The sequence below is a fragment of the Lucilia sericata genome, unplaced genomic scaffold (assembly GCF_015586225.1).
Source record: "Lucilia sericata isolate MDLA Ls3-8-SP2 unplaced genomic scaffold, ASM1558622v1 Contig000039F_arrow, whole genome shotgun sequence".
Classification (NCBI taxonomy): Eukaryota; Metazoa; Arthropoda; class Insecta; order Diptera; family Calliphoridae; genus Lucilia; species Lucilia sericata.
In genome coordinates, this window is record NW_023994077.1 from 954221 (window position 1) to 981470 (window position 27250).

The 27250-nt window shown below is 29.7% G+C and overlaps 1 protein-coding gene across 1 annotated transcript in view; it reads left to right on the plus strand.

Annotated features, from left to right (window-relative positions):
* The window catches only part of LOC119613379, a 74634-nt gene extending 50892 nt beyond the window's left edge, over positions 1 to 23742 (plus strand). Inside the window, exons 9-11 of the mRNA XM_037969413.1 lie at positions 1766 to 1966; positions 22813 to 22991; positions 23064 to 23742. Coding sequence (XP_037825341.1) covers positions 1766 to 1966; positions 22813 to 22991; positions 23064 to 23351 — 668 coding nt within the window. The 3' untranslated portion in view covers positions 23352 to 23742. The remainder of the gene's footprint in view (positions 1 to 1765; positions 1967 to 22812; positions 22992 to 23063) is intronic.
* The last annotated feature ends 3508 nt before the right edge of the window (positions 23743 to 27250 follow it).

A 27250-nucleotide genomic window follows, 5' to 3' on the forward strand; every position in this document is an offset into this window, starting at 1 on the left:
ATAGACTAGACTATAGACTAGACTATAGACTAGACTATAGACTAGACTATAGACTAGACTATAGACTAGACTATAGACTAGACTATAGACTAGACTATAGACTAGACTATAGACTAGACTATAGACTAGACTATAGACTAGACTATAGACTAGACTATAGACTAGACTATAGACTAGACTATAGACTAGACTATAGACTAGACTATAGACTAGACTATAGACTAGACTATAGACTAGACTATAGACTAGACTATAGACTAGAATATAGACTAGACTATAGACTAGACTATAGACTAGACTATAGACTAGACTATAGACTAGACTATAGACTAGACTATAGACTAGACTATAGACTAGACTATAGACTAGACTATAGACTAGACTATAGACTAGACTATAGACTAGACTATAGACTAGACTATACTAGAACATAACAGACTATAGACTAGACCTATAGACGTAGACTGATAAGGACTAGACTAGACTAGACTACTATCGTAGACTAGACGACTAGACTGACTAGACTAGACTAGACTATATAGACTATAGACTATAGACTATACTGAGCTACTATGACTAAACTATAAACTAGATATTGACAACACCTTATACCTACACTATGGACCATATCGAAAACTTTGAACTAGCTAGAGACAGGATATAGCCTAATAAGACTGTCTATAACTAAACTATAGAATAGATCATGTACTAGACTATAGGCTAGGCTATAATCTGAACTATATACTCCCTAGACGTTACGACTTTAGTCGTAAATATAGACTCCTTAATCCTCGATGCTACCCCTGTATATTCTCGACTAAAAGGAGAACAGATTAAGCTTCTATGATTAAAATGGTTTACCTCCGACTAATTTGGAGTACATTTCCCCAAAAACCTTAAAATGATTTTTTGTCTAGTCTTTTTCGTCAACAAAAGATTTCCTTAATACAATTAAAAGCGGCGCAAAAAAGTGCGTTTAACAATTTATTTCTTTTAACAAATGAAAGCAAATATTATGCTTAATTAATTTCTTCACTTTCATTACCAGTAAAAGCCCATTTCCAGGCGCAAGAAGATATAAACAAAAAAACCTACTTACCACCTACATACAACTACAGCTAGACAATTAACTACACAAAACTTAATTACAACAATTGGATATTAATTGTAAAACCAATTAATACGGACTACAACAGCGTCATACCTCAACATTGAATGAATAAATAAATGAAAATGAAAGAAAAAACAAAATAACTAATGATGTACAATCATACCATTAATAAAAATTCATTAAGAAACTCCATATAAATATATAAAAGAGAAAAGAAAGAAACGAACGGAAATTCTTAGTATTCCGGGCATCATTGGTAATTTATAGACAGCTATTTACAGAACACGTTTTTTTTATTTTTTAAGAACCCTAGAAATTAAAAAACTTACACACACACAGGCACACACAAAACTTTTAGTGTCTGTATGATAAAAGACAGGACTATAAACCAACCATCCAAATTCCGCCAACCCAAATCAATTAAAGAAATTAAAAATTTTCGTGTTGAAACAATTAATGAAATTATAAAGCAAGTCAGAGAGAATGAAAACAAAATATATATATTTGCTTTCATGTTTGCTTAAAAAATATTACTAGAAATTAATTTGTATTAAAGGCGCCTAAAAATATGCTACAATTTTAATTTATATTACTTTAAGGGTTATTTATTTATACATGCAAACATATTTATTAATATCTTTCTCTTATTTTTAGGTTCCTTAGGTTGTTGGTCTCATTTAGATCCTGTTACTGCTCGTTTGCGTGGTCTGGGTCATGGCTTGTCTACACCTACAGGGCAATTTTCCCTTAAAGATGTTGTCTATCAAGATGCTGGCACTTATAAATGTATTGGCCAATCACCCATAAATAAAAAGAAATTAGAAGTTTTACAAACTGTAGGCGTTACGGTTAAAGGTGAGTAGTGTTGGAAAATCTGTTTTGTGACAACAACAACAATAATAGCAATAAAAGCTTTTAAAATAATTACTTTGAATGAGTAATAATAATAAGCAATCATTTTAGAAACTAAATGTTTCGAGTAGTAAGAGCTAAAAGGAAGGACAAAAAGTTTTATCAAGAAATTCCTTTACTAGCTGATGTCGCTAAGGCAGAGGCACTTTAAAATGTTATATGTTTAGGAAGCTTTTTGTAAGGTAAAAATACAGTCAAAGAAACATGTTAAAAAAAGAGATTAAGACAATTTAATCCACAATTTTAACCATTTTAAAAATAGTAGTAGGAATACTTTTTTACTTTTTGTAGTATTATGTTATAGTTCTAAAACCATTCTTTAAGATAATATTTTTCTATACAACATTTTCTTCTCCCTCACACTCCTTAATCACTACTTGAGTAAACAAATTTGTGACAAGGATTTTGCAAAACAAACATAAAACCAACAATTTCATAACTTAATGTGTCTTTGCTTGTTTTGGCTTCATGTTGGGAAATATTCATCCAATACAAACATATAACAAATTAAACAGACAGACAAACATACATACCTATATGGACGATATGTATATAGATAATTACGCTTATGTCAACACATAGCTAGATGTCGGTAAGGTAAAAGGGTTATGACAAAATTAGGAGTAGAAAATTGTTCTTAAATCGAACTAAAGTTTGAAAAGTAAGCTACTCTAAGGTTTAATTGGAATATCACAAAGAATCTTAGAATGTTCTGTAATTTGCTCTTTTTGTAAAACCCTTTATATTTCCTAAGTTTAAGTATTTACACGTTTGCTAGCAAACACGTGTGTTTTGGGGGCAGGAGGGGGTTTAATATCTTCCTTATGCAAGTATAAAGTTATAAAGATATTTACAAGTATTTGTTGCAATTTCCTGTTGTTGTTTATCAAGCTCTTCAAATGTGTTGTAATGACATTTTAACACAAACTTTACAAATACAGACATATACATGTAGCTCACATCTATGTTTGACGATAAACATTAGGTTGACTGATTTCGTAACTAGCATCAGAAAACTAAAGACTAGAGACTAGACTAGAGACTAGACTATAGAATATACTAGAGACTAGACTATAGACTAGACTATAGACTAGACTATAAACTAGACTATAGACTAGATCTAGACTATAGACTAGACTAGACTATAGACTAGACTATAGACTAGACTATAGACTAGACTATAGACTAGACTATAGACTAGACTATAGACTAGACTATAGACTAGACTATAGACTAGACTATAGACTAGACTATAGACTAGACTATAGACTAGACTATAGACTAGACTATAGACTAGACTATAGACTAGACTATAGACTAGACTATAGACTAGACTATAGACTAGACTATAGACTAGACTATAGACTAGACTATAGACTAGACTATAGACTAGACTATAGAATATACTATAGACTAGACTATAGACTAGACTATAGACTAGACTATAGACTCGACTATAGACTAGACTATAGACTAGACTATAGACTAGACTATAGACTAGACTATAGACTAAACTATAGACTAGACTATAGACCAGACTATATACTAGACTATAGACTAGACTATAGACTAGACTAGAGACTAGCCTATAGATTAGACTATAGACTAGCCTATAGACTATAGACTCGACTATAGACTAGTCTATAGACTAGCCTATAGACTAGACTATAGACTAGACTATAGACTAGACTATAGACTAGACTATAGACTAGACTATAGACTAGACTATAGACTAGACTATAGACTAGACTATAGACTAGACTATAGACTAGACTATAGACTAGACTATAGACTAGACTATAGACTAGACTATAGACTAGACTATAGACTAGACTATAGACTAGACTATAGACTAGACTATAGACTAGACTATAGACTAGACTATAGACTAGACTATAGACTAGACTATAGACTAGACTATAGACTAGACTATAGACTAGACTATAGACTAGACTATAGACTAGACTATAGACTAGACTATAGACTAGACTATAGACTAGACTATAGACTAGACTATAGACTAGACTATAGACTAGACTATAGACTAGACTGTACTCTAGACTATACCCTAGACTATACGCTAGACTATACTCTAGACTATACACTAGACTATACACTACACTTTACACTAGGCTATACACTAGATTATAGACTAGGCAATAGACTATACTATAGACTATTTTAGTATAAAGTCTTGTCTATTGTTTAGTCCATGGTCTGGTCTATAGTCTAGTATGTAGTCTAGTCTATAGTCTAGACAATTTTATTAAAATTTTTTGGTGCCCACCTTTTACCTCTGTATGCATACCTTTATTACAAACTTTCCATTAAAGTTGTAAACTTTACCTATAAACAAAAATGATTTTTACAAAATACTTGCCTTGAAAATTACTCTTGATATGATATGCAAGAAATTTTGTCAAGTCAACTACAAACACATACCATTTGCTTCCAGCAAAGAAAAGAAGAAAATAAAGAAATTTTGCCTGGAAAAGACTTTTGTTTTACTTTTACTTTAAGTCTAAGATATACAACAAACATTTTACAAGTTGAGGTAAAAAACATTTGTTTTTAATGTATTTGATTACTTGTTTGTTCTGGTCTTAGAAGAAAGGAAAGTTTTAGAAAATCCTTTAGTTTTGCTTTCAAAAAAAATCCTAGTTAAAGTATGTAATACATTCGAGTCTACATATAAATATCTTTTGGAGATAGTTGTCCCTTCAAGTGGTTTTGCTATTTATTGTTCTTGTAATCTATCAAGACTTTTCTTATTTTGCAAAAAAAGGATAGAAGTATGAGTTTAATTTTTTTTTTAAATTGTTGGATTTTATTTGAAAAAGATTCACATGTTTATATGACTCTCTAGGGTATTTTCTTGCAAGACTCCTGAGGTGTGTTTCTATATAGAATGACTGCAACAGACAAAACCAGCAAGTGTTTCATAGAAGAAAACATTAATTTTATTTTAAATTATTTGTTTTACATGATATTTTGTTGTGCTAAACCAACAAACACAATCATAAGCATTAATTTAAAAACAAATCTAATTCTCAAAGGTTTCTCAAGTCTAATTAAAGCCTTGAAATTCTTATTTCTTTACAAGTTCAGATTGCTGGGAAAAACTAATTTAAAGTTTAACTTGAGAAAGCTGTAATTCTCCAGTTAAACTCAGGTCATTTTCAAGCGTTTAACATTAAGCTTTTTGTTAAAATTTTACTCAAATCTGACATTGATTGATAATGTTGATTCATCAAACATTTGAAAGAGAATTTGTTTGAGAAATAACAAACCTCAATGTTTGCTGGGTATAACTTCAACATGGGAGTGTGTGTGTGCGTCTGTACTGTCGTCTATAAACTTGTAAAATTTATATGTTTAAACTAAACAATAAATTATTAGAATTATTTGATTGTCTTTGCCTTAGAATCCCAGTTGACCATTGGGAGCTTTAGAGTTTTATATGTATTTAAATGTTGTTGTATTTGGCTTTAAATTTACCAAGATTTAAAGAGGAATTAAAGGAAAATTTACACATGTAGGAGACATGAAATGGGACCTTAGTCCTACTATAACACATTGGCTTTATAACTTATGCTTCAATAATCTCTTGGACTTCTGTGAGACAACAAGTGTAATATCAAACTACTACAGAGAGAGAGTTCAGCGTAGATGCTGCTGGAACTGCTTTGAACTATATCAAACAAGATTCTGGAAACTTTGCTAGATATTCTATCAATTGAAACATATATATACTTACAGCCGAATGGCTTATAACGTAAGGCAAACTGATTATAGGACACGTCATCAATGTATACTGGATTCATTGGAAGATTATAAAGAAACATCTGACGTGCCCCACCCGATTCCAGTTACAGAATATGTCGGGAACTTTGAAACACTGATCATATATAGAATATAAAGGTCAAGCGGAACATAGGAATCCGTTGCTACAAGGTTTACTCTAAACTAGGAGACAAAGCAGGCCTGGGGTTGTATATTGAAGAGAAATATACTACAGTCCCGATAGTGGCCTAAGTGTATTTGTACGGCATTTGATGTACTATACATCCTCCTATCAAACTAACCTAAAGAATTTTATTAGAAAAATGTTATTTTGCATAAAAAAGGTCATATTTTAAAAAATTAAAAAAAGTAGTACTTCTACTACTATTTTTAAAAAGTTTAAAAACTAAATTTTTAGAATGTGTTAATCATTTAAAACATATTTTAATAAAAATTTTACAAAAATTTTGATTGTGTTAGAAAAAAGTAGTAGATAATTTACTACTTTATGGAATTTTTTTTTCAAATTTTATAGTTTCTTTAGGTGTAATTAATTCACATTAAGATTTCATGTTATAAAACTATGATTTTATGACAAATTGAAAATAGTAGTATTTCTACTACTAGTTTTTAAAATTAATAAAAATTAGATTTTTAAAATCTTTACGATCAATACAAATTAACTTTTATATAAAAAATTTACTTTAATTTCAAATTCCCTTGAATTTTCTTTCTAATTTGGCCAAATATTTATTTTTCTATTAATTCATTTAATACATCATACCAACAGCAAGTAAATCATATCAAATTAATTTCTAGACGCAACACATTTTACTTTCATTACAAATTTTTATCACGTTTATTTGTCAAAACTCATTTTATTCATTTTTATATTCATCCAATATTATATTCATTTAATATTATCATCATCAGCAGCAGCAGCACATTTTTTCAACATTTCTATTCCGCTTTTTTTAGCTCTAAAAGCATACAATTTTTTTTCTATGATAATTTGAAAATATTTTTTTTTTTTTCGTAAGGTTTTTGTTAAAGCAAAAAAACGTTGAATTTTTGATTAGAAATTCCTAGTAATGTCATCAATCATTTGACATGTCAAATAAGTTAAAAGAAAGAAAATTCGACAGCAGGACTTTTTCCTAACACCGAGACACACGTTTTTTTTTCGGTGTGTTCGCAAATACAAATCAGAAAAATGTAAAAAATTTTGATAATAATAAATACGTTTTATTTATATGTAATGCAGGAATAGAAAAAAAATTATAGGTTTATCTTCATTTCTTTGTCTCTTCATCTCTCTGTGAGTCCCTAAAAAAACAGGGACATGCTCATCAATATTAAGTAAAAATGATTTGTACATCTTCCCTTCATCTCCCCCTTCCATTACAAAATCGCATTATATTTCTAAATTTGAATTTATATGTTTTTTTTTACAATATGTGCTTGAAATATTTATTAGTGCTAAACAAAAAAACAAAGAGAAAAAAATTTTAAGACAATGACTTATAAATTACTTTTGTGTAAAAAAACGTTTTCTTTGCTGTTTGTGTTTTGTACAGCCTAAAGGTATGCCATAAGCCTTAGCCAGCTGTAAAGCCTAAAAGTTTACTACATAATTTATTATTTAAATTATTTCAACTTTTAATTAGCCTTGTTTACACTAAGTAACAAAATCCCTCTAAAGTCCTAAATTAATCTACTTTAATGTTAATTATTTTATTTTCTTTTTGTTTTCTAAAAAAAATTTATAATTATTTGCTTTTCTAGCTAAATTTTCCTTTATTTTCTTTTTCACTTTTTTCTACTTAATTTTTTTTCCATTTGTTGATTTTAACTTCTAATCTATATTTTTTCACTTTTTTCTTTCATTAGAATTGGCATTTTAAATTAAAAATCATTTTCTTCTATTAGCAATTTGTGTGCATTTGATTTTTCTTTACTTTATACCAAATTACCTTTTGGCTTGTTTTTGCAAACCTTTGACAATTTTTAATATTTATAGCTAACTTATCTGTTTGCAATTAATCCTGCAGTAGCTTTATGTATTTTTTTTCCAAAAACTAATTGCAAGCTTTTAGGAGTTGGAAAAGCATATAATTAGGTGGATGAACATGATAAAGTAATATTGCCTATTTTTAGGAGCGTTTAATTATTAGGATATAAAGTAAAATTTAAATCTAAATTAAGAGACTTTCTTGACGACAAATATATGGACTAGACTATAGACTAGACTATATCAAACTCGACCTATTTGGTTCAATAGCATTTAAGCAAACATGTTTATAGAAAGTGACAAATTTCCTGGTATTTTGCCATAAAAAGCTTTCACTTACACTTCAACTTAATAATCAATTTTATTTATAGCATACTTATAGGAGGCATAAATAACACTAGGGAAAGAGTAACAAATTACAACAATAGCAAGTTAACCCAATCCATTATAGACCTGGTGTTAATAATTAATATTTTATGCTTTTAACAAACGAGCAATCATTTTGTTACTTTGGGACAACAGTACAGTGGAAAGACCGGGAGTGGTAAGATAAAAAGTAATAAAAATTACTTCAAATAGCCAACTATAGGAAAAGATAGAGTAGAGTAGAGTTTAAATAAAATAGGTCAAATTTCCTTTAACATTTTTTTAAATTTTCTCTAAATTGTTGCTGCTTTTATATAAGTTAGTTTATAACCTTTCTTATTTGTGTTAACAGTTTGAAATATGTGTTACATTATTTAAACTTGTATTTTTACCTGCAATTTGTTTTCTTTCAGTTGTTTTTATTATTATTTTTAAAATTTATTTAAGCTTTCATCACATATTTTTTTTGTGTAAACTACAACTGCAGGTATATTTGGTGTTTGCTCTCACATCCAGAGATTGAAGTGAAAATTTAATGAATTTCAACTTGTAAAAATGTTAAAATTGTAGCCATTGAAAGCGTGTAGCATTAATCCTTAGTGGTAAAAGCCATTGCTCTACATGTGTGCTCTTGAATTTTTTTGTTAATGTTTCACATACTCTCGCAATACATACACACATGTATACTTATATACTTATATGTATTTTTTTGTTACTTATACCTTGTTTATAAAAATTGGGTCAAGTATAACGTAGAAACACCCAAAAATATACAAGGATTTAAAACGAGCAACTTTTTTTGTATCCGTTTGCTCACAATTTCATTTTAATCAGATTTAAATAAATAAGTAACAAAAAAGTTTTCATTTTTTGTGCAAATTTTTCACACAAATACTTATATATTTTTTATTTGTTGCTAAAGTAGGCAATGATTTTGTTTAATTAAAAATCAACTAAAAGTATGCAATGATTTTAATTCAATAAAAATATTTTAAAGTGTAACGTTGGCAGAGAGAAAGATTTAACAAAAAAAGTAGGTAAAGGTTATTTTAAGCTTTTTAAAAGTAGGGAATTGTAAGGATTATACGGAATGAATTGTGATTTAAGTTTATAAAAAAATATTTTGTTTTTTTTGAACTGCTGTGAAAAGTAGGCTATAGGTATATGAGTGAAAAAAGTGAAAGTGTTAATATAATGCGGAAAGAGTGGTTGATGAGATTTAAAGTGATATTTTATCGTTTCGACTATTGTTATAATTCGATATTATTTGTAATGGTGTGTGTTTCGATGAGAAATATTGTTCATTTCGAAATTTACACCATTATAATCTGAGGCATTTAAATTATAAATTGACTTATTATATAAAATTGTTTAATTTAGAGTAAAGTGTAGTCTGATCTAGTCGTAGACTAGTATATTGTGTAGTCTATAATCTAGACTTTAGAGCAGACTATGGTCTAGTCTATAGTCTAGTCTATAGTCTAGTCTATAGGTCTATAGTCTAGTAGTCTAGTCTATAGGTAGCTCTAGTCTAGTCTATCGTATAGTCTATAGTCAGTCTATAGTCTAGTCTATAGTCTAGTCTATAGTCTAGTCTATAGTCTAGTCTAGTCTAGTCTATAGTCTAGTCTATAGTCTAGTCTATAGTCTAGTCTATAGTCTAGTCTAGTCTAGTCTATAGTCTAGTCTATAGTCTAGTCTATAGTCTAGTCTATAGTCTAGTCTATAGTCTAGTCTATAGTCTAGTCTATAGTCTAGTCTATAGTCTAGTCTATAGTCTAGTCTATAGTCTAGTCTATAGTCTAGTCTATAGTCTAGTCTATAGTCTAGTCTATAGTCTAGTCTATAGTCTAGTCTATAGTCTAGTCTATAGTCTAGTCTATAGTCTAGTCTATAGTCTAGTCTATAGTCTAGTCTATAGTCTAGTCTATAGTCTAGTCTATAGTCTAGTCTATAGTCTAGTCTATAGTCTATAGTCTAGTCTATAGTCTAGTCTATAGTCTAGTCTATAGTCTAGTCTATAGTCTAGTCTATAGTCTAGTCTATAGTCTAGTCTATAGTCTAGTCTATAGTCTAGTCTATAGTCTAGTCTATAGTCTAGTCTATAGTCTAGTCTATAGTCTAGTCTATAGTCTAGTCTAGTAGTCTATAGTCTAGTCTGTAGTCTAGTCTATAGTCTAGTCTATAGTCTAGTCTATAGTCTAGTCTATAGTCTAGTCTATAGTCTAGTCTATAGTCTAGTTAAAGTCTAGTCTATAGTCTAGTTTAAAGTCTAGTCTATAGTCTAGTCTATAGTTAGTCTATAGTCCAGTCTATAGTCTAGTCTATAGTCTAGTCTATAGTCTAGTCTATAGTCTAGTCTATAGTCTAGTCTATAGTCTAGTCTATAGTCTAGTCTATAGTCTAGTCTAAAGTCTAGTCTATAGTCTAGTCTATAGTCTAGTCTATAGTCTAGTCTAAAGTCTAGTCTATAGTCTAGTCTATAGTTTAGTCTATAGTCTAGTCTATAGCCCAGTCTATAGTCTAGTCTATAGTCTAGTCTACAGTCTAGTCTATAGTCTAGTCGATAATCTAGTCTATAGTCTAGTCGATAGTCTAGTCTATAGTCTAGTCGATAGTCTAGTCGATAGTCTAGTCTATAGTCTAGTCGATAGTCTAGTCGATAGTCTAGTCTATAGTCTAGTCTATAGTCTAGTCTATAATCTAGTCTATAGTCTAGTCTATAGTCTAGTAAGTCCAGTCTACGCTCCAGTCATCAGTGCAGTCTGTGGTCTAATCAATAGTTTAGTCTTTAGTTTAATTTATAGTTTAGTCTGTTGTCTAGTCCATAGTGTAGTCTATAGCCTAGTCTATTCTATAGTCTAGTTTATAGTCTAATCTTAAGTCTATTTTATAATCTATATCTTACAATTCAAACCTTTTATACAGTTTAAGACCTTAAATTAGTTCCTTAAGAAATTATATTTGTATTTAATATTTTAATTAAGTTATTGACTTGCCTGACCCTTTTTGGTACAAATAAAATCCCCAAAAGTATGTTATTTATTGTTAAAGTCATTAACAATAAATAACTATAAATTAAACAAAATATATTTAGACATAAGTAGAATAACATGCGAATAAAACCACAAATTCCTTAAACTGATTTAAAACCCCCAAAAGTATGTTAAACATTTTGGCTATATGTTTGATGCTAACAATTAATTTGTTTATAAAGATTTCTATTTTTCGTTGGTTTTTATACAAAATTTTCTTTTCATTTAACATGTCATTGGAATTGATTTGTTAGTATGTTTTTGTTTGGGGCGTTATATTTAATTTGTTGGGTTTTTTTAGTAGTTATTTTTTCAATTTCTTTTTTTTTTTTTTTTGCAAAATTTCTCTAAAATATGTTTTTGTTATGTGTTAATTTGTATTTCATACATTGTTCATGTGTTTGTAGAATTGTACAGATTACTCCTTGGGGTCTTGTCAAATTTATGTTTGAAGTTTGTTTTTTTTTGTTTTTTTGGTTAAGTTCTCTATTTTTTTGAGGTTTTTTTGTGCATAAGTTTTTGTTGTTTTTAAACATATTTGTGTTATGCCCACGTGTATTGTTTAAAATGAAATTTCCATATTTTGTACATCTGCCAACAGTTGTTGTTGTTTATAACTGAAAAGTATTTCTGTTTTTTGTTATAATTCGAAATTAGAGGATTTGTGGTTTTTACAATTGTATGTGTTTTTTAATTTCTGTAGTTTTTTTTATATTACTCGTTATGCTTTTTTTGTGTTTAAATAAAATTATTGAAATTTTTTGTTTAGCCTAAAAACATGCAATGATTTTGATATTTTAACATAAGCCCTAAGGTATGCAATGATTTTTAGTAAAGCTGAAATAAATAGAAAACTATGAATAGACAAAGACATAATTGTATAGAGAATAGATTTTTAAAAACTGATCATTTGATATGTTGTAAACCAAAGACGATTGACCAATTTGTATATAAAAGACAACTTCAAAGATTCTTTTAGCGTAGAAAATTACCACTAAAAAATCTGTAATTTTAAATGTTCCCCCAAAAATCTTACATAAATCTAATTTAATTTGACAATATTGAATGACATAACTCTTTTAAAAATTTAAATGAAACGTTTAGCAAAGTGGTCCCCAAAGGCTAACAAAAGATGAAAAGAAGTAGATTTGCTTTCAAATTACAAATGCACATGTCATTCGTTCTTTTAAGGAAATTTTAAAATGAACTGATTTTAAATTAAAAATTCATTTAAATGTTTATAAACGAAATCATATAAGATATAAGGGTAAGCATTTATATATTGCTAAATACGCATTAAGGTTTTCATAGATATAAATCTAAAAAATACATTTTGCGTTCTAAATAAAAAACGTTTTATTTTCTGTTAAAATTTCTATTAAAATCCTCTCAACTAAATGTTTACTCTACTAGCATGTGTGTCTTAATGTCAATTATTATTATTCTTTTTTATTTATTATTAACTTTATTGTTGTTCTTGCTTATTAAGTTTATTTGGTGGCCTTCTTTGTTTTTATTATAGACATATGCTACATTTAATATTACAACAAATGAAAACCAATCAATATTGATGGACAATAAACTAAAGGCCAAGAAAAAGTATAAACAGCAAAATAAAATAAAAAAAAACTATAATAAAAAAGTTTCTATTGTTTTTATTAAAACTTCTTTTAGTTTAACCATTCTCTCTCGCTTAACCATGGTATTCTTATTATTACTAATATTATTATTTTGCTAATAATAAGCTTTATAACAAGTAAATGTTAAAGAATTGGCAACAGTAGCAAAAAAAATAACTTAATGACCTAAAATCTGTGCTTTAGCGAAAACACCACATGATACTTTTTCAAGATTTTATTATATGGTCCTGCTATAAAATTATATCCGATAGTTAATAATAATAACTTATGAATAAACAATATTTAGGTTATGGCATATAAATAGTAATTGTGCAAGTAGAATAGGTGTGAAGTATGTAAAGGGAAAAAGGTACTATAAAAGGTACTTTATTCTCCCCAAATGCATTTCAAAAATTACCCAATTCAGTTCTGTTCTAGTTCTGTTCTAGTTCTAGTTCTGTTCTAGTTCTGTTCTAGTTCTGTTCTAGTTCTGTTCTAGTTCTAGTTCTGTTCTAGTTCTGTTCTAGTTCTGTTCTAGTTCTGTTCTAGTTCTGTTCTAGTTCTGTTCTAGTTCTGTTCTAGTTCTGTTCTAGTTCTGTTCTAGTTCTGTTCTAGTTCTGTTCTAGTTCTGTTCTAGTTCTGTTCTAGTTCTGTTCTAGTTCTGTTCTAGTTCTGTTCTAGTTCTGTTCTAGTTCTGTTCTAGTTCTGTTCTAGTTCTGTTCTAGTTCTGTTCTAGTTCTGTTCTAGTTCTGTTCTAGTTCTGTTCTAGTTCTGTTCTAGTTCTGTTCTAGTTCTGTTCTAGTTCTGTTCTAGTTCTGTTCTAGTTCTGTTCTAGTTCTGTTCTAGTTCTGTTCTAGTTCTGTTCTAGTTCTGTTCTAGTTCTGTTCTATGTTCTAGTTCTGTTCTAGTTCTGTTCTAGTTCTGTTCTAGTTCTGTTCTAGTTCTGTTCTAGTTCTGTTCTAGTTCTGTTCTAGTTCTGTTCTAGTTCTGTTCTAGTTCTGTTCTAGTTCTGTTCTAGTTCTGTTCTAGTTCTGTTCTAGTTCTGTTCTAGTTCTGTTCTAGTTCTGTTCTAGTTCTGTTCTAGTTCTGTTCTAGTTCTGTTCTAGTTCTGTTCTAGTTCTGTTCTAGTTCTGTTCTAGTTCTGTTCTAGTTCTGTTCTAGTTCTGTTCTAGTTCTGTTCTAGTTCTGTTCTAGTTCTGTTCTAGTTCTGTTCTACTTCTGTTCTAGTTCTCTAGTCTGTTCTAGTTCTGTTCTAGTTCTGTTCTAGTTCTGTTCTAGTTCTGTTCTAGTTCTGTTCTAGTTCTGTTCTAGTTCTGTTCTAGTTCTGTTCTAGTTCTGTTCTAGTTCTGTTCTAGTTCTGTTCTAGTTCTGTTCTAGTTCTGTTCTGTTCTAGTTCTAGTTCTGTTCTAGATCTGTTCTAGTCCTGTTCTAGTTCTGTTCTGGTTCTTTTCTAGTTATATTCCATTTTGTTTCTAGTTCTGCTCTAATTATGTTTTGTTTCAGTTCTAGTTACGTTCTCGTTTTGTTTAAGTACAGTCTCAAATAGTTCCTCCTCATAAAGGTACCAACCAAAGTACAAAAATGTTCTTCCCCAATGCCACAATGAATTACTTTATAACCAGCTGTGCTGCAAAACTTCCTCTTGCGTAAGAGGGTCAATTTTCATATTAATTACTACATTTACTCTGCTCAACTTAAGTTACAAAAACTTAAATATAATTTTTTTTCTGTTAAAAATAAAAACACAATATTAATAAATAAATAGCAAATTGCATTATCAGTTACACCAGTAATTTTGTATACAATTCCTGGTAAATGTTTCCATTTTTATTATTTCTTATATAGAAAATATTTGCTACTCAGAAAAAGAGAAAAAAATCACATGCCACCACTGTTGCCACACCATATGTGGTAGCTTGAGGCAACAATTGGTGGTTGTCATCGAGGATGTGACGACAAATGCTTAAACTTGATTAAAATTGCATGTAGCGTTGTAAGAGCTTTCGTAAATTAAATGAGTAGGAAAGGAAACTTTAAAAGGGTTGTTTAATAATGAAAAAAAATGCTTGTTCTATACAATTAGACTCTCACTATATTTTGGGAAAAAATATTTTTGAACACATGTGGCTCAAAATTAGTTTTTAAACACTTAATATGAAAATAGCAGGAAACTGAAAATAATAAGAATGGTAACAAATTATAACATTAATTTAAAGAAATATATTAAAAACATTTTAGAGCTTTAAATTTCTACTAAATTTCAAACACATTTCTATTCATCTTAATTGTTTTTAATTTAAAGATATTTAAAACATCATTTTAAACATTTTCCAAATATAACAACATAAAACAAAGATTTACACACTGCTTTGCAATAACTTTACAGACAGTTTTCATGAAAAAAAAACAACAGAATCAAACAAACAAAAAAGGACACAAAAATATAAAGTTTTTTTTTTTTTTTGTCATGTTATATTTTTAATGACTACTATTTAATAGCTTCTATTCAGACTGACAAATGTATTTGCACACAAAAAGATCACACATACATACATCCTTATTCACACATTCATACAATTATTCATTCATACTTGTGTACATGCTGGCGGAAATGAGTTCTGAAAAGTTGAAAAGCGTACCGGATGTGAGCAGTAAAACAAGTTGTCAGTTGTACAATTTTATTTTCATTTAAAGTTTTTTCTTTATTATTCGTTTTGTGATTTTTGTGTAAAAGTTTAAACTTAAAATAGAATAAAAAAGAACATTAAGTGAAAATTAAAATACAGTTTTTTGAAAATAAACATCATTGCTGGCAGGACATTAGTTAAATTGGGAAACATTAGATTTTTATATTAAAAGGAGAGAGATAAAGGCAGATTAAAATAAAGGAATTAAAGGGAAACATCAGAATTTAGACTAGAGTATAGACTAGACTATAGATTAGACTATAGACTAGACTATAGACTAGATTATAGACTAGATTATAGACTAGATTATAGACTAGACTATAGACAAGACTATAGACAAGACTATAGACTAGACTATGGACTAGCCTATAGAATAAACCTTAGACTAGACTATAGACTAGACCATAGACTAGACTATAGACTAGACTATAGACTAGACTATAGTCTAGACTATAGATTAGACTATAGACTAGACTATAGACTAGACTATAGACTAGACTATAGACTAGACTATAGACTGGACTATAGACTAGACTATAGACTAGACTAGACTAGACTAGACTAGACTATAGACTAGACTATAGACTAGACTATAGACTAGACTATAGACTAGACTATAGACTAGACTATAGACTAGACTATAGACTAGACTATAGACTAGACTATAGACTAGACTATAGACTAGACTATAGACTAGACTATAGACTAGACTATAGACTAGACTATAGACTAGACTATAGACTAGACTATAGACTAGACTATAGACTAGAATAGACATAGACTAACTATAGACTTGACTATAGACTTGATTATAGACTAGACTATAGACTAGACTATAGACTAGACTATAGACTAGACTATAGACTAGACTATAGTCTAGTCTATAGTCTAGACTATAGATTAAGACTATAGACTAAACTATAGACTAGACTATAGACCAGACTATAGACTAGACTATAGACTAGACTATAGACTAGACTATAGACTAGACTATAGACTAGACTATAGACTAGACTATAGACTAGACTATAGACTAGACTATAGACTAGACTAGACTATAGACTAGACTAGACTATAGACTAGACTATAGATTAGACTATAGACTAGACTATAGACTAGACTATAGACTAGACTATAGACTAGACTATAGACTAGACTATAGACTAGACTATAGACTTGACTATAGACTTGATTATAGACTAGACTATAGACTAGACTATAGACTAGACTATAGACTAGACTATAGACTAGACTATAGACTAGACTATAGACTAGACTATAGACTAGACTATAGACTAGACTATAGACTAGACTATAGACTAGACTATAGACTAGACTATAGACTAGACTATAGACTAGACTATAGACTAGACTATAGACTAGACTATAGACTAGACTATAGACTAGACTATAGACTAGACTATAGACTAGACTATAGACTAGACTATAGACTAGACTATAGACTTGATTATAGACTAGATTATAGACTAGACTATAGACTAGACTATAGACTAGACTATAGACTAGACTATAGACTAGACTATAGACTACACTATAGACTAGACTATAGACTAGACTATAGACTAGACTATAGACTAGACTATAGACTAGACTATAGACTAGACTATAGACTAGACTATAGACTAGACTATAGACTAGACTATAGACTAGACTATAGACTAGACTATAGACTAGACTATAGACTAGACTATAGACTAGACTATAGACTAGACTATAGACTAGACTATAGACTAGACTATAGACTAGACTATAGACTTGACTATAGACTTGATTATAGACTAGACTATAGACTAGACTATAGACTAGACTATAGACTAGGCTATAAACTATGCTGTAGACAAGGCTATAAACTAGACTATAGACTAGACTATAGACTAGATTATAGACTAAACTATAGACTAGACTATAGACTGGACTATAGACTACACTATAGACTACACTATAGACTTAACTATAGACTAGGCTATAAACTATGCTGTAGATAAGGCTATAAACTAGACTATAGACTAGACTACAGACTAGACTATATACTAGAATATAGACTAAACTATAGGCTAGTCTATAGACTGGACTGTTGGCTAGACTACACTATAGACTAAACTATAGACTAGACTATAGACTAGACTATATACTAGTTTATAGAGTAGACTATAGACTACTATAAACTAAACGCTAGACTTAATTTTAGATTATAAACCAGGATATAAAGTAGACTACAGACCAGACCATAGACTAGACTATAGATTCAAAGGCTAGACTTTAGACTTTAGTCTCTAGCATTTTAACTATAGTAAGTCTTGATTGCATTAAAATTTAAAATAGCTACCTTCCCTTAACAATTCCTTTCATTATTTACAGAATGTTAATTTGAATTAATTTGCAAACAGTAAATTTTCTTACAATATTAAATTTTTCATTATGCTGCTAATTTTAATTCATCTACACTACGTTACAAAAGTAAAATACAAATAATATGCAAATTTCCATTTAAAAGCTAGAAAATGAAACATTGAACAAAATATCTACATTTAGTGCTCATGTTGTTGCTGTTATTTTAGCTCCTGCTATTTGTTTGTTAAAATTGAATTTTCCAAACAAATTGCCACTTTGTGTTGGCATTAACAATTCTTAGAATAACTTGTTCCCTGTTAACAACAATATACTAACAACAACAATAGCAGCAGGAACAGAAAAAAATGAATAACAAATAAAATATAGTAAAAACTTTAAGTTAACAACAAAAATAAAACATAAAGCAATTACAACTATTCTCCTGATAGTCAAAACATTCAATGTTTTCTATGCACCACATAGATACTTACTTACTAACACTCATACTTGTGCACACTAACAAATAGTCTTGTAAAAAAATACTATAGTTAAAAAACTACAACATTTATTTAGTCGTTTTATGCATTCATTCATTCTCTACAGTTTCCATATTCAGTCATAGTTCTATTATCTTTATTATTGTTGTTGCAAAATATTGCAATTGTAAGTGGTAGTAGTTGTTGTCCTTGTTATTATTGCTATTGCTGTTGCTGTTGTTGTCTAGCATAGTTGTAGTGTTGCAGTAGATTGCATAAGTAATAGTTAAGATTCAATGGTCTTGTAAATAACTATGCTTATTTTCATGAATTTAAGGAAAGGGAGGGAAGTACAGTTAGAAACAGTTTTCAATCCTAGTTGTATTTTTCTTAAAATTTGTTGTTACTTATATTTCCATTTACTTATTTACTTGCAACTTTTGCTTAACAATGGAAATTATTCAATTTCCTATTATTGTATTGTGTCACTTTTATAAAGGAAGTAAATCTAGCTGAGGAGCCGAAATTTCTTGGAATTTCTTGCACAACTTTTTACCACACAAGCTTTCCTGAAATATACAAACTATACATCATTCATAGTTCAAGCATCAACTAAAGGTTCCACAAAGATTTCCTCCTTCTTTAATAACATACATTTCTTTGATTTTTTTCCAGCTTATCAATAGCTTTGGCATTTTATTTATAATTTAATTTCCAATTTCTATTTGTTTTAGTCCTTTGCTTTCATATGTATTTATTTTAAAATCCTTTACAAAAACACTTTAAGCTTCATTTCATTTTACCCCTCTTTTTTTACCGTATAATTATAAATTTTTTAATTGTTTTCAATTGCATTTAAAATTTTATAAAACTCATTTTCGTTTCAATTATAACAAAACAGTCATGGTTGTTGAAAATACTCTACACTCAGACTTTGACCATTCTCACCCTACCAAACACTTTGGTACTAATCGAAAATTTTCTACAAATGATTGATTTTAATTGTTTATTTTACGCCTTTACCCAGAGAGTATCAAATGTTGATGTACAAACGTGTATTAGGGAGGCGCCTAAAAGCTCGCTACTAAACAACAACTATAGACTAGACTATAGACTAGACTATAGACTAGACTATAGACTAGACTATAGACTAGACTATAGACTAGACTATAGACTAGCCTATAGACTAGACTATAGACTAGACTATAGACTAGACTATAGACTAGACTATAGACTAGACTATAGACTAGACTATAGACTAGACTATAGACTAGACTATAGACTAGACTATAGTCTAGACTACAGACTAGACTATAGACTAGACTATAGACTAGACTATAGACTAGACTATAGACTAGACTATAGACTAGACTATAGACTAGACTATAGACTAGACTATAGACTAGACTATAGACTAGACTATAGACTAGACTATAGACTAGACTATAGACTAGACTATAGACTAGACTATAGACTAGACTATAGACTAGACTATAGACTAGACTATAGACTAGACTATAGACTAGACTATAGACTAGACTATAGACTAGACTATAGACTAGACTATAGACTAGACTATAGACTAGACTATAGACTAGACTATAGACTAGACTATAGACTAGACTATAGACTAGACTATAGACTAGACTATAGACTAGACTATAGACTAGACTATAGACTAGACTATAGACTAGACTATAGACTAGACTATAGACTAGACTATAGACTAGACTATAGACTAGACTATAGACTAGACTATAGACTAGACTATAGACTAGACTATAGACTAGACTATAGACTAGACTATAGACTAGACTATAGACTAGACTATAGACTAGACTATAGACTAGACTATAGACTAGACTATAGACTAGACTATAGACTAGACTATAGACTAGACTATAGACTAGACTATAGACTAGACTATAGACTAGACTATAGACTAGACTATAGACTAGACTATAGACTAGACTATAGACTAGACTATAGACTAGACTATAGACTAGACTATAGACTAGACTATAGACTAGACTATAGACTAGACTATAGACTAGACTATAGACTAGACTATAGACTAGACTATAGACTAGACTATAGACTAGACTATAGACTAGACTATACTAGACTATAGACTAGACTATAGACTAGACTATACTAGACTATAGACTAGACTATAGACTAGACTATAGACTAGACTATAGACTAGACTATAGACTAGACTATAGACTAGACTATAGACTAGACTATAGACTAGACTATAGACTAGACTATAGACTAGACTATAGACTAGACTATAGACTAGACTAGACTAGACTAGACTATAGACTAGACTATAGACTAGACTATAGACTAGACTATAGACTAGACTATAGACTAGACTATAGACTAGACTATAGACTAGACTAGACTAGACTATAGACTAGACTATAGACTAGACTATAGACTAGACTATAGACTAGACTATAGACTAGACTATAGACTAGACTATAGACTAGACTATAGACTAGACTATAGACTAGACTATAGACTAGACTATAGACTAGACTATAGACTAGACTATAGACTAGACTATAGACTAGACTATAGACTAGACTATAGACTAGACTATAGACTAGACTATGACTAGACTATAGACTAGACTATAGACTAGACTATAGACTAGACTATAGACTAGACTATAGACTAGACTATAGACTAGACTATAGACTAGACTATAGACTAGACTATAGACTAGACTATAGACTAGACTATAGACTAGACTATAGACTAGACTATAGACTAGACTATAGACTAGACTATAGACTAGACTATAGACTAGACTATAGACTAGACTATAGACTAGACTATAGACTAGACTATAGAACTAGACTATAGACTAGACTATAGACTAGACTATAGAACTAGACTAGACTAGACTACAGACTAGACTATAGACTAGACTACAGACTAGACTATAGACTAGACTATAGACTAGACTATAGACTAGACTATAGACTAGACTATAGACTAGACTATAGACTAGACTATAGACTAGACTATAGACTAGACTATAGACTAGACTATAGTTTAGACTATAGACAAGACTATGGACTAGACTATAGACTAGACTATAGACTAAACTATAGGCTGGACTATAGGCTACACTATAGACTAGATTATACTAAACCAGACTATAGTATAGACTATTGACTATACAATTGCTAAGAATATACTAGAACAGACTACAGATCACATTAGATGCTCAACTAGACTTTCAATTAGACGCTAGTATTTATATGGACCTTGTAAATCGACTCTAAAGAAGACGGAATTAGTTTGTTTATCTTCTGGCTCCACCCTAATATACCTGTTATTCTATAACATCAATTTACACAACACTTCTCGTTTTCAATCTGGGTGCTAAACACCCATTAATAATTCAAAATAATTCAAACACCCTTGGAATTCATGCAAATAAATTTTAAAAAATAAAAAAAAAATTCAACAACAACAGAAATTCCAACAATCATCATTGAAAAGGCAGTGTGACCATGATAATCAAATAACAACCATATTAATGGTTGATAAAGCAGACACCGATCAAAAGGACCAACAGACAGCTAGCTAGCCAGCCAACAAACAAGCGACCAATGACTGCACTAACATTGACCCCTTAAAAGCCAACACAGACAGTGTAAACACTTGGCCAACAGCAGCAACAACAACAAAAACATAAAATAATGTTTAAAACCCCAAAACAAAATAAACCTTTCAAAAAAACATATGCAGAAAACAAAAAAGGGTGTTTAAAAATTGTAATAAAATTTTAGTTTCTAAAACTCATCATCGTCATTATTTGTTTGACAAAATGTCTTCCATTTGTCGATAGATATCAAAATTTTTTTGCTAAACTTCGTCGTCCCTTAAGTGTTCTTGTTGTACAATGAAGTTTCATCTTGAACACTGCCATTAGTGTACGTACGGTTTGTTAATTGATTTCTCCCGAAGCTTGAGATTGAAACTTTGTAATGAAAATAAACATGGCCGCTTTTAATTGTTTATAAAATTTTCTTTTTGTTGCTTATTGTATGAGGGAGTAGCATTTAGGTTTAGTGGGTGGGTGTGTGTGGAAGCATTTGCTGCGTTAGGGAAGCTGACAAGAGCAAGCGGAATTGTGTTTAGTTGAGTTGATAATGTTGTGGGGATTATTGAAATTTTGTTTTTAAAATAAATTCAATTAAACAGCCTTAAGATATGCTGTAAAAAATGTTAATTAAAAATTCGCCTAAATGATAGACTTTAGAAAATTTTATAAATATATTTTATTTAAAAATTTAAGTAGATTACTAAGTATAAGATACTTGAAGTTTCTAGACATGAAAGTGAAAAATATATGTTTCAAGGAGAATCTCTTGAAGTAGTCTTCCACTATACTTTTTAAATTATTAAACTAAAGTATGTATTCCTTTATGTCTTTTTAGGCTTTCCCACAGTTGTGGCACGCAATTCCACTCCAGTAGCCTATCCTGGTTCTCCTTTACATTTGTCGGTAGAATTTTGTGCCAATCCTCCGGCCCATGCCGCCAGATGGCTGCACGGTGATCGTGTCTATACCCCCGGCAATCAATATGGCAGCACTGTCTTGGCCTATGGCGTAACGGTAAGTTATTTGCAACAAAACTCTTTACTAAAACGGAAATTTATTAATTTTGCCTTTCCCAACTCTTTCTAGGACTTACCCACCCCCTTTTGTAAAGAAGCCCGCCTTACTTATGTCAGCATGCATGAACGTGTGCCACGTACTTTCTACTTCATAGTCTCCTCACCGGGTGGTGTGGCCGAAACGATTATAAAAGTTAATTTCACCATGCGTTATCGTTCCATATCGAATGCCATCGATGAGGAGGAAGAAGAACTAAGTGAACCCGAAGAAATACATTTTCCTGTTTTTGGCAAGGCCTCTCTACCAGTTATAAATTGTTGGCTTTTAGCCATAATATGGTTTAGTTATAAATTTTAGAAAATTATTATAAAACTTTAAACTAAAAGAGATGTCATCTTTCAAACCCCCCAAAAAAGGCCTGTAAAATATTTGATTTAAGTTTTTGTTTTAATTTCAGTTTTAAGCCATAAAGCTAAAATCTAAACTCGTATTGCAAATAAAGAAAAATTTTAGATTTAATAACAAATATATAAGCAACCCCCCCAAAAAATAACTGTGTCTATTATTAACTAACTTAAAAACTAAACAAAAATTTAAAAAAAAAAACCTTTAAAACTTTAAATGTTAGTTATTATCTGTTTTAAGTTCTTAAGCCTAAAATTAGGCTTTAGTTTTTTTTTGTCTTAAAATTAAACATTATAAAATAATGTTTATTTAAGAAAAACTTAATTTTTGTATAAAATATTCTTGCCAAAAATTTAAAAAAATTATAAAAAATAAAAAAAATTACTTTAAGCCCGCCAAATATTTTTTAAAATACATTTAATATAAAATTTAAAAAAAAACACAATTTTAGTTCCTCTTTTTCGATAAGTAAAATATTTTAATTGTAAAAATTTCTTAAGTCTCTTAGATAATAACTTATCCGGGAGTATTTTTACTTTATTTGAAAAGTTAAATTATGTTATAAGATTTTTACTTTATTTTAGTAATGAGTAAAATAATCAAAAAATGACTGATTTTTGTTAATAACAAAAAAGTTTTTTTGTAAAAATTATAAAAAGAAAACATCAAGCAAAAAATATTTATTTAAAAGTCAAATCACACGAAATATAAGAAATATTAAAAGTAAAACAAAAAGATAAAAGTTTTTAATCATTTGTATACATTTAAACAAATTCCTTCCATTTCATTAAATAAATTATTTAAACCAAACAAATAATATATATTTATTACAAAACAAAAAACAAAAATAATAAGTTAAAATTGTTATTATAAAAAAATTATTGTAAAAGCCAAACCAAAAAAAATACCAAAAATGTTATAAATATTTGAAAAAAAAAAAAATAAAAATTGTAAAATATTATTTGAAAATGAAACACAAAATTTAATTATTTTTTTTAAATTAGTTTTGTAGTTCAAAGTTCACCATTAATTATAACAAGGTTTTCTTAGAAAAACAGTTTTTTCTGTAGAATTATGTTCAGTTCTAGTTCAGTTCTAGTTCAGTTCTAGTTCAGTTCTAGTTCAGTTCTAGTTCAGTTCTAGTTCAGTTCTAGTTCAGTTCTAGTTCAGTTCTAGTTCAGTTCTTGTTCAGTTCTAGTTCAGTTCTAGTTCAGTTCTAGTTCATTCTAGTTCAGTTCTAGTTCAGTTCTAGTTCAGGTTCTAGTTCAGGTTCTAGTTCAGTTCTAGTTCAGTTCTAGTTCAGTTCTAGTTCAGTTCTAGTTCAGTTCTAGTTCAGTTCTAGTTCAGTTCTAGTTCAGTTCTAGTTCAGTTCTAGTTCAGTTCTAGTTCAGTTCTAGTTCAGTTCTGTTCAGTTCTAGTTCAGTTTCTAGTTCAGTTCTAGTTCAGTTCTAGTTCAGTTCTAGTTTTCAGTTCTAGTTCAGTTCTAGTTCAGTTCTAGTTCAGTTCTAGTTCAGTTCTAGTTCAGTTCTAGTTCAGTTCTAGTTCAGTTCTAGTTCAGTTCTAGTTCAGTTCTAGTTCAGTTCTAGTCAGTTCTAGTTCAGTTCTAGTTCAGTTCTAGTTCAGTTCTAGTTCAGTTCTAGTTCAGTTCTAGTTCAGTTCTAGTTCAGTTCTAGTTAGTTCTAGTTCAGTTCTAGTTCAGTTCTAGTTCAGTTCTAGTTCATTCTAGTTCAGTTCTAGTTCAGTTCTAGTTCAGTTCTAGTTCAGTTCTAGTTCAGTTCTAGTTCAGTTCTAGTTCAGTTAGTTCAGTTCTAGTTCAGTTCTAGTTCAGTTCTAGTTCAGTTCTAGTCAGTTCTAGTTCAGTTCTAGTTCAGTTCTAGTTCAGTTCTAGTTCAGTTCTAGTTCAGTTCTAGTTCAGTTTCTAGTTCAGTTCTAGTTCAGTTCTAGTTCAGCTAGTTCTAGTTCAGTTCTAGTTCAGTTCTAGTTCAGTTCTAGTTCAGTTCTAGTTCAGTTCAGTTCAGTTCTAGTTCAGTTCTAGTTCAGTTCTAGTTCAGTTCTAGTTCAGTTCTAGTTCAGTTCTAGTTCAGTTCTAGTTCAGTTCTAGTTCAGTTCTAGTTAGTTCTAGTCAGTTCTAGTTCAGTTCTAGTTCAGTTCTAGTTCAGTTCTAGTTCAGTTCTAGTTCAGTTCTAGTTCAGTTCTAGTTCAGTTCTAGTTCAGTTCTAGTTCAGTTCTAGTTCAGTTCTAGTTCAGTTCTAGTTCAGTTCTAGTTCAGTTCTAGTTCAGTTCTAGTTCAGTTCTAGTTCAGTTCTAGTTCAGTTCTAGTTCAGTTCTAGTTCAGTTCTAGTTCAGTTCTAGTTCAGTTCTAGTTCAGTTCTAGTTCAGTTCTAGTTCAGTTCTAGTTCAGTTCTAGTTCAGTTCTAGTTCAGTTCTAGTTCAGTTCTAGTTCAGTTCTAGTTCAGTTCTAGTTCAGTTCTAGTTCAGTTCTAGTTCAGTTCTAGTTCAGTTCTAGTTCAGTTCTAGTTCAGTTCTAGTTCAGTTCTAGTTCAGTTCTAGTTCAGTTCTAGTTCAGTTCTAGTTCAGTTCTAGTTCAGTTCTAGTTCAGTTCTAGTTCAGTTCTAGTTCAGTTCTAGTTCAGTTCTAGTTCAGTTCTAGTTCTAGTTCAGTTTAGTTCAGTTTAGTTCTAGTTCAGTTCTAGTTCAGTTCTAGTTCAGTTCTAGTTAGTTCAGTTCTAGTTCAGTTCTAGTTCAGTTCTAGTTCAGTTCTAGTTCAGTTCTAGTTCAGTTCTAGTTCAGTTCTAGTTCAGTTCTAGTTCGTTTAGTTTAGTTCAGTTCTAGTTCAGTTATAGTTCTAGTTCAGTTCTAGTCAGTCTAGTTCAGTTCTAGTTCAGTTCTAGTTCAGTTCTAGTTCAGTTCTAGTTCAGTTCTAGTTCAGTTCTAGTTCAGTTCTAGTTCAGTTCTAGTTCAGTTCTATCTCTAGTTCAGTTCTAGTTCAGTTCTAGTTCAGTTCTAGTTCAGTTCTAATTCAACTCTAGTTCAGTACTAAGTCAGTTTAAGTTATTTTCGCGAATATTGAAACAATTCCTATGAAATTCTAAAATATTGAGAGGATTCTCATGATTTCTGATTTCAAACTGGAAATTTTATATAAATTATTTTTAATTGCAAGAAGGTTCAACTTACCTTACCGCTGAAAGTTAGTGGCCAATAACGTTGGAATCTGAAAAATTATAATAAAATATTTGTTTAATAAAGATGTTCGGAATGTTTTAAATATAGTTTTTCTGAGACACCGCAATTTTGAACTACTAATAAATTGGAAATCTATAAACGTCCCTTTAACATATGCTATATAATTTGTAAATTATTTGAAAAGCCAAAAGCGAACAAAACAAAAAACAAACCCTAAAAATATGCTCAATACATTTGATAAAATACAAATTAAAATACAAGTAGAAATTCTTTTAGGCATTAAAATGTATAAATGTTATTTGATAAACGATGGAAAACAGAAATATTAAAATAAACTCCAATTAGAAATTAGTTAAATAATCTATAGAAATAAATAAAAACAAAAAAGTATTACTTTATTAAACAAATAAAAACAACTGGCTAAATTACATAAACAAAAATTTTCAAGGCCAAACAACTATTGTAAAATATTTCATAAAATTATTAAGTAAAATTAAAAAAAAAAAAAAAACTAAAATTAAGAAGAATTTGTATAAATTTAAACAAATATATCAAGCTTTTGTATTAAAAAATCATTTCATACTAAAAAAATACTAAAATAAACAAAAAATGAGAATAAATTATTTATAATAAAAACGCCAATTTTAAGTTTATAAATACATAAAA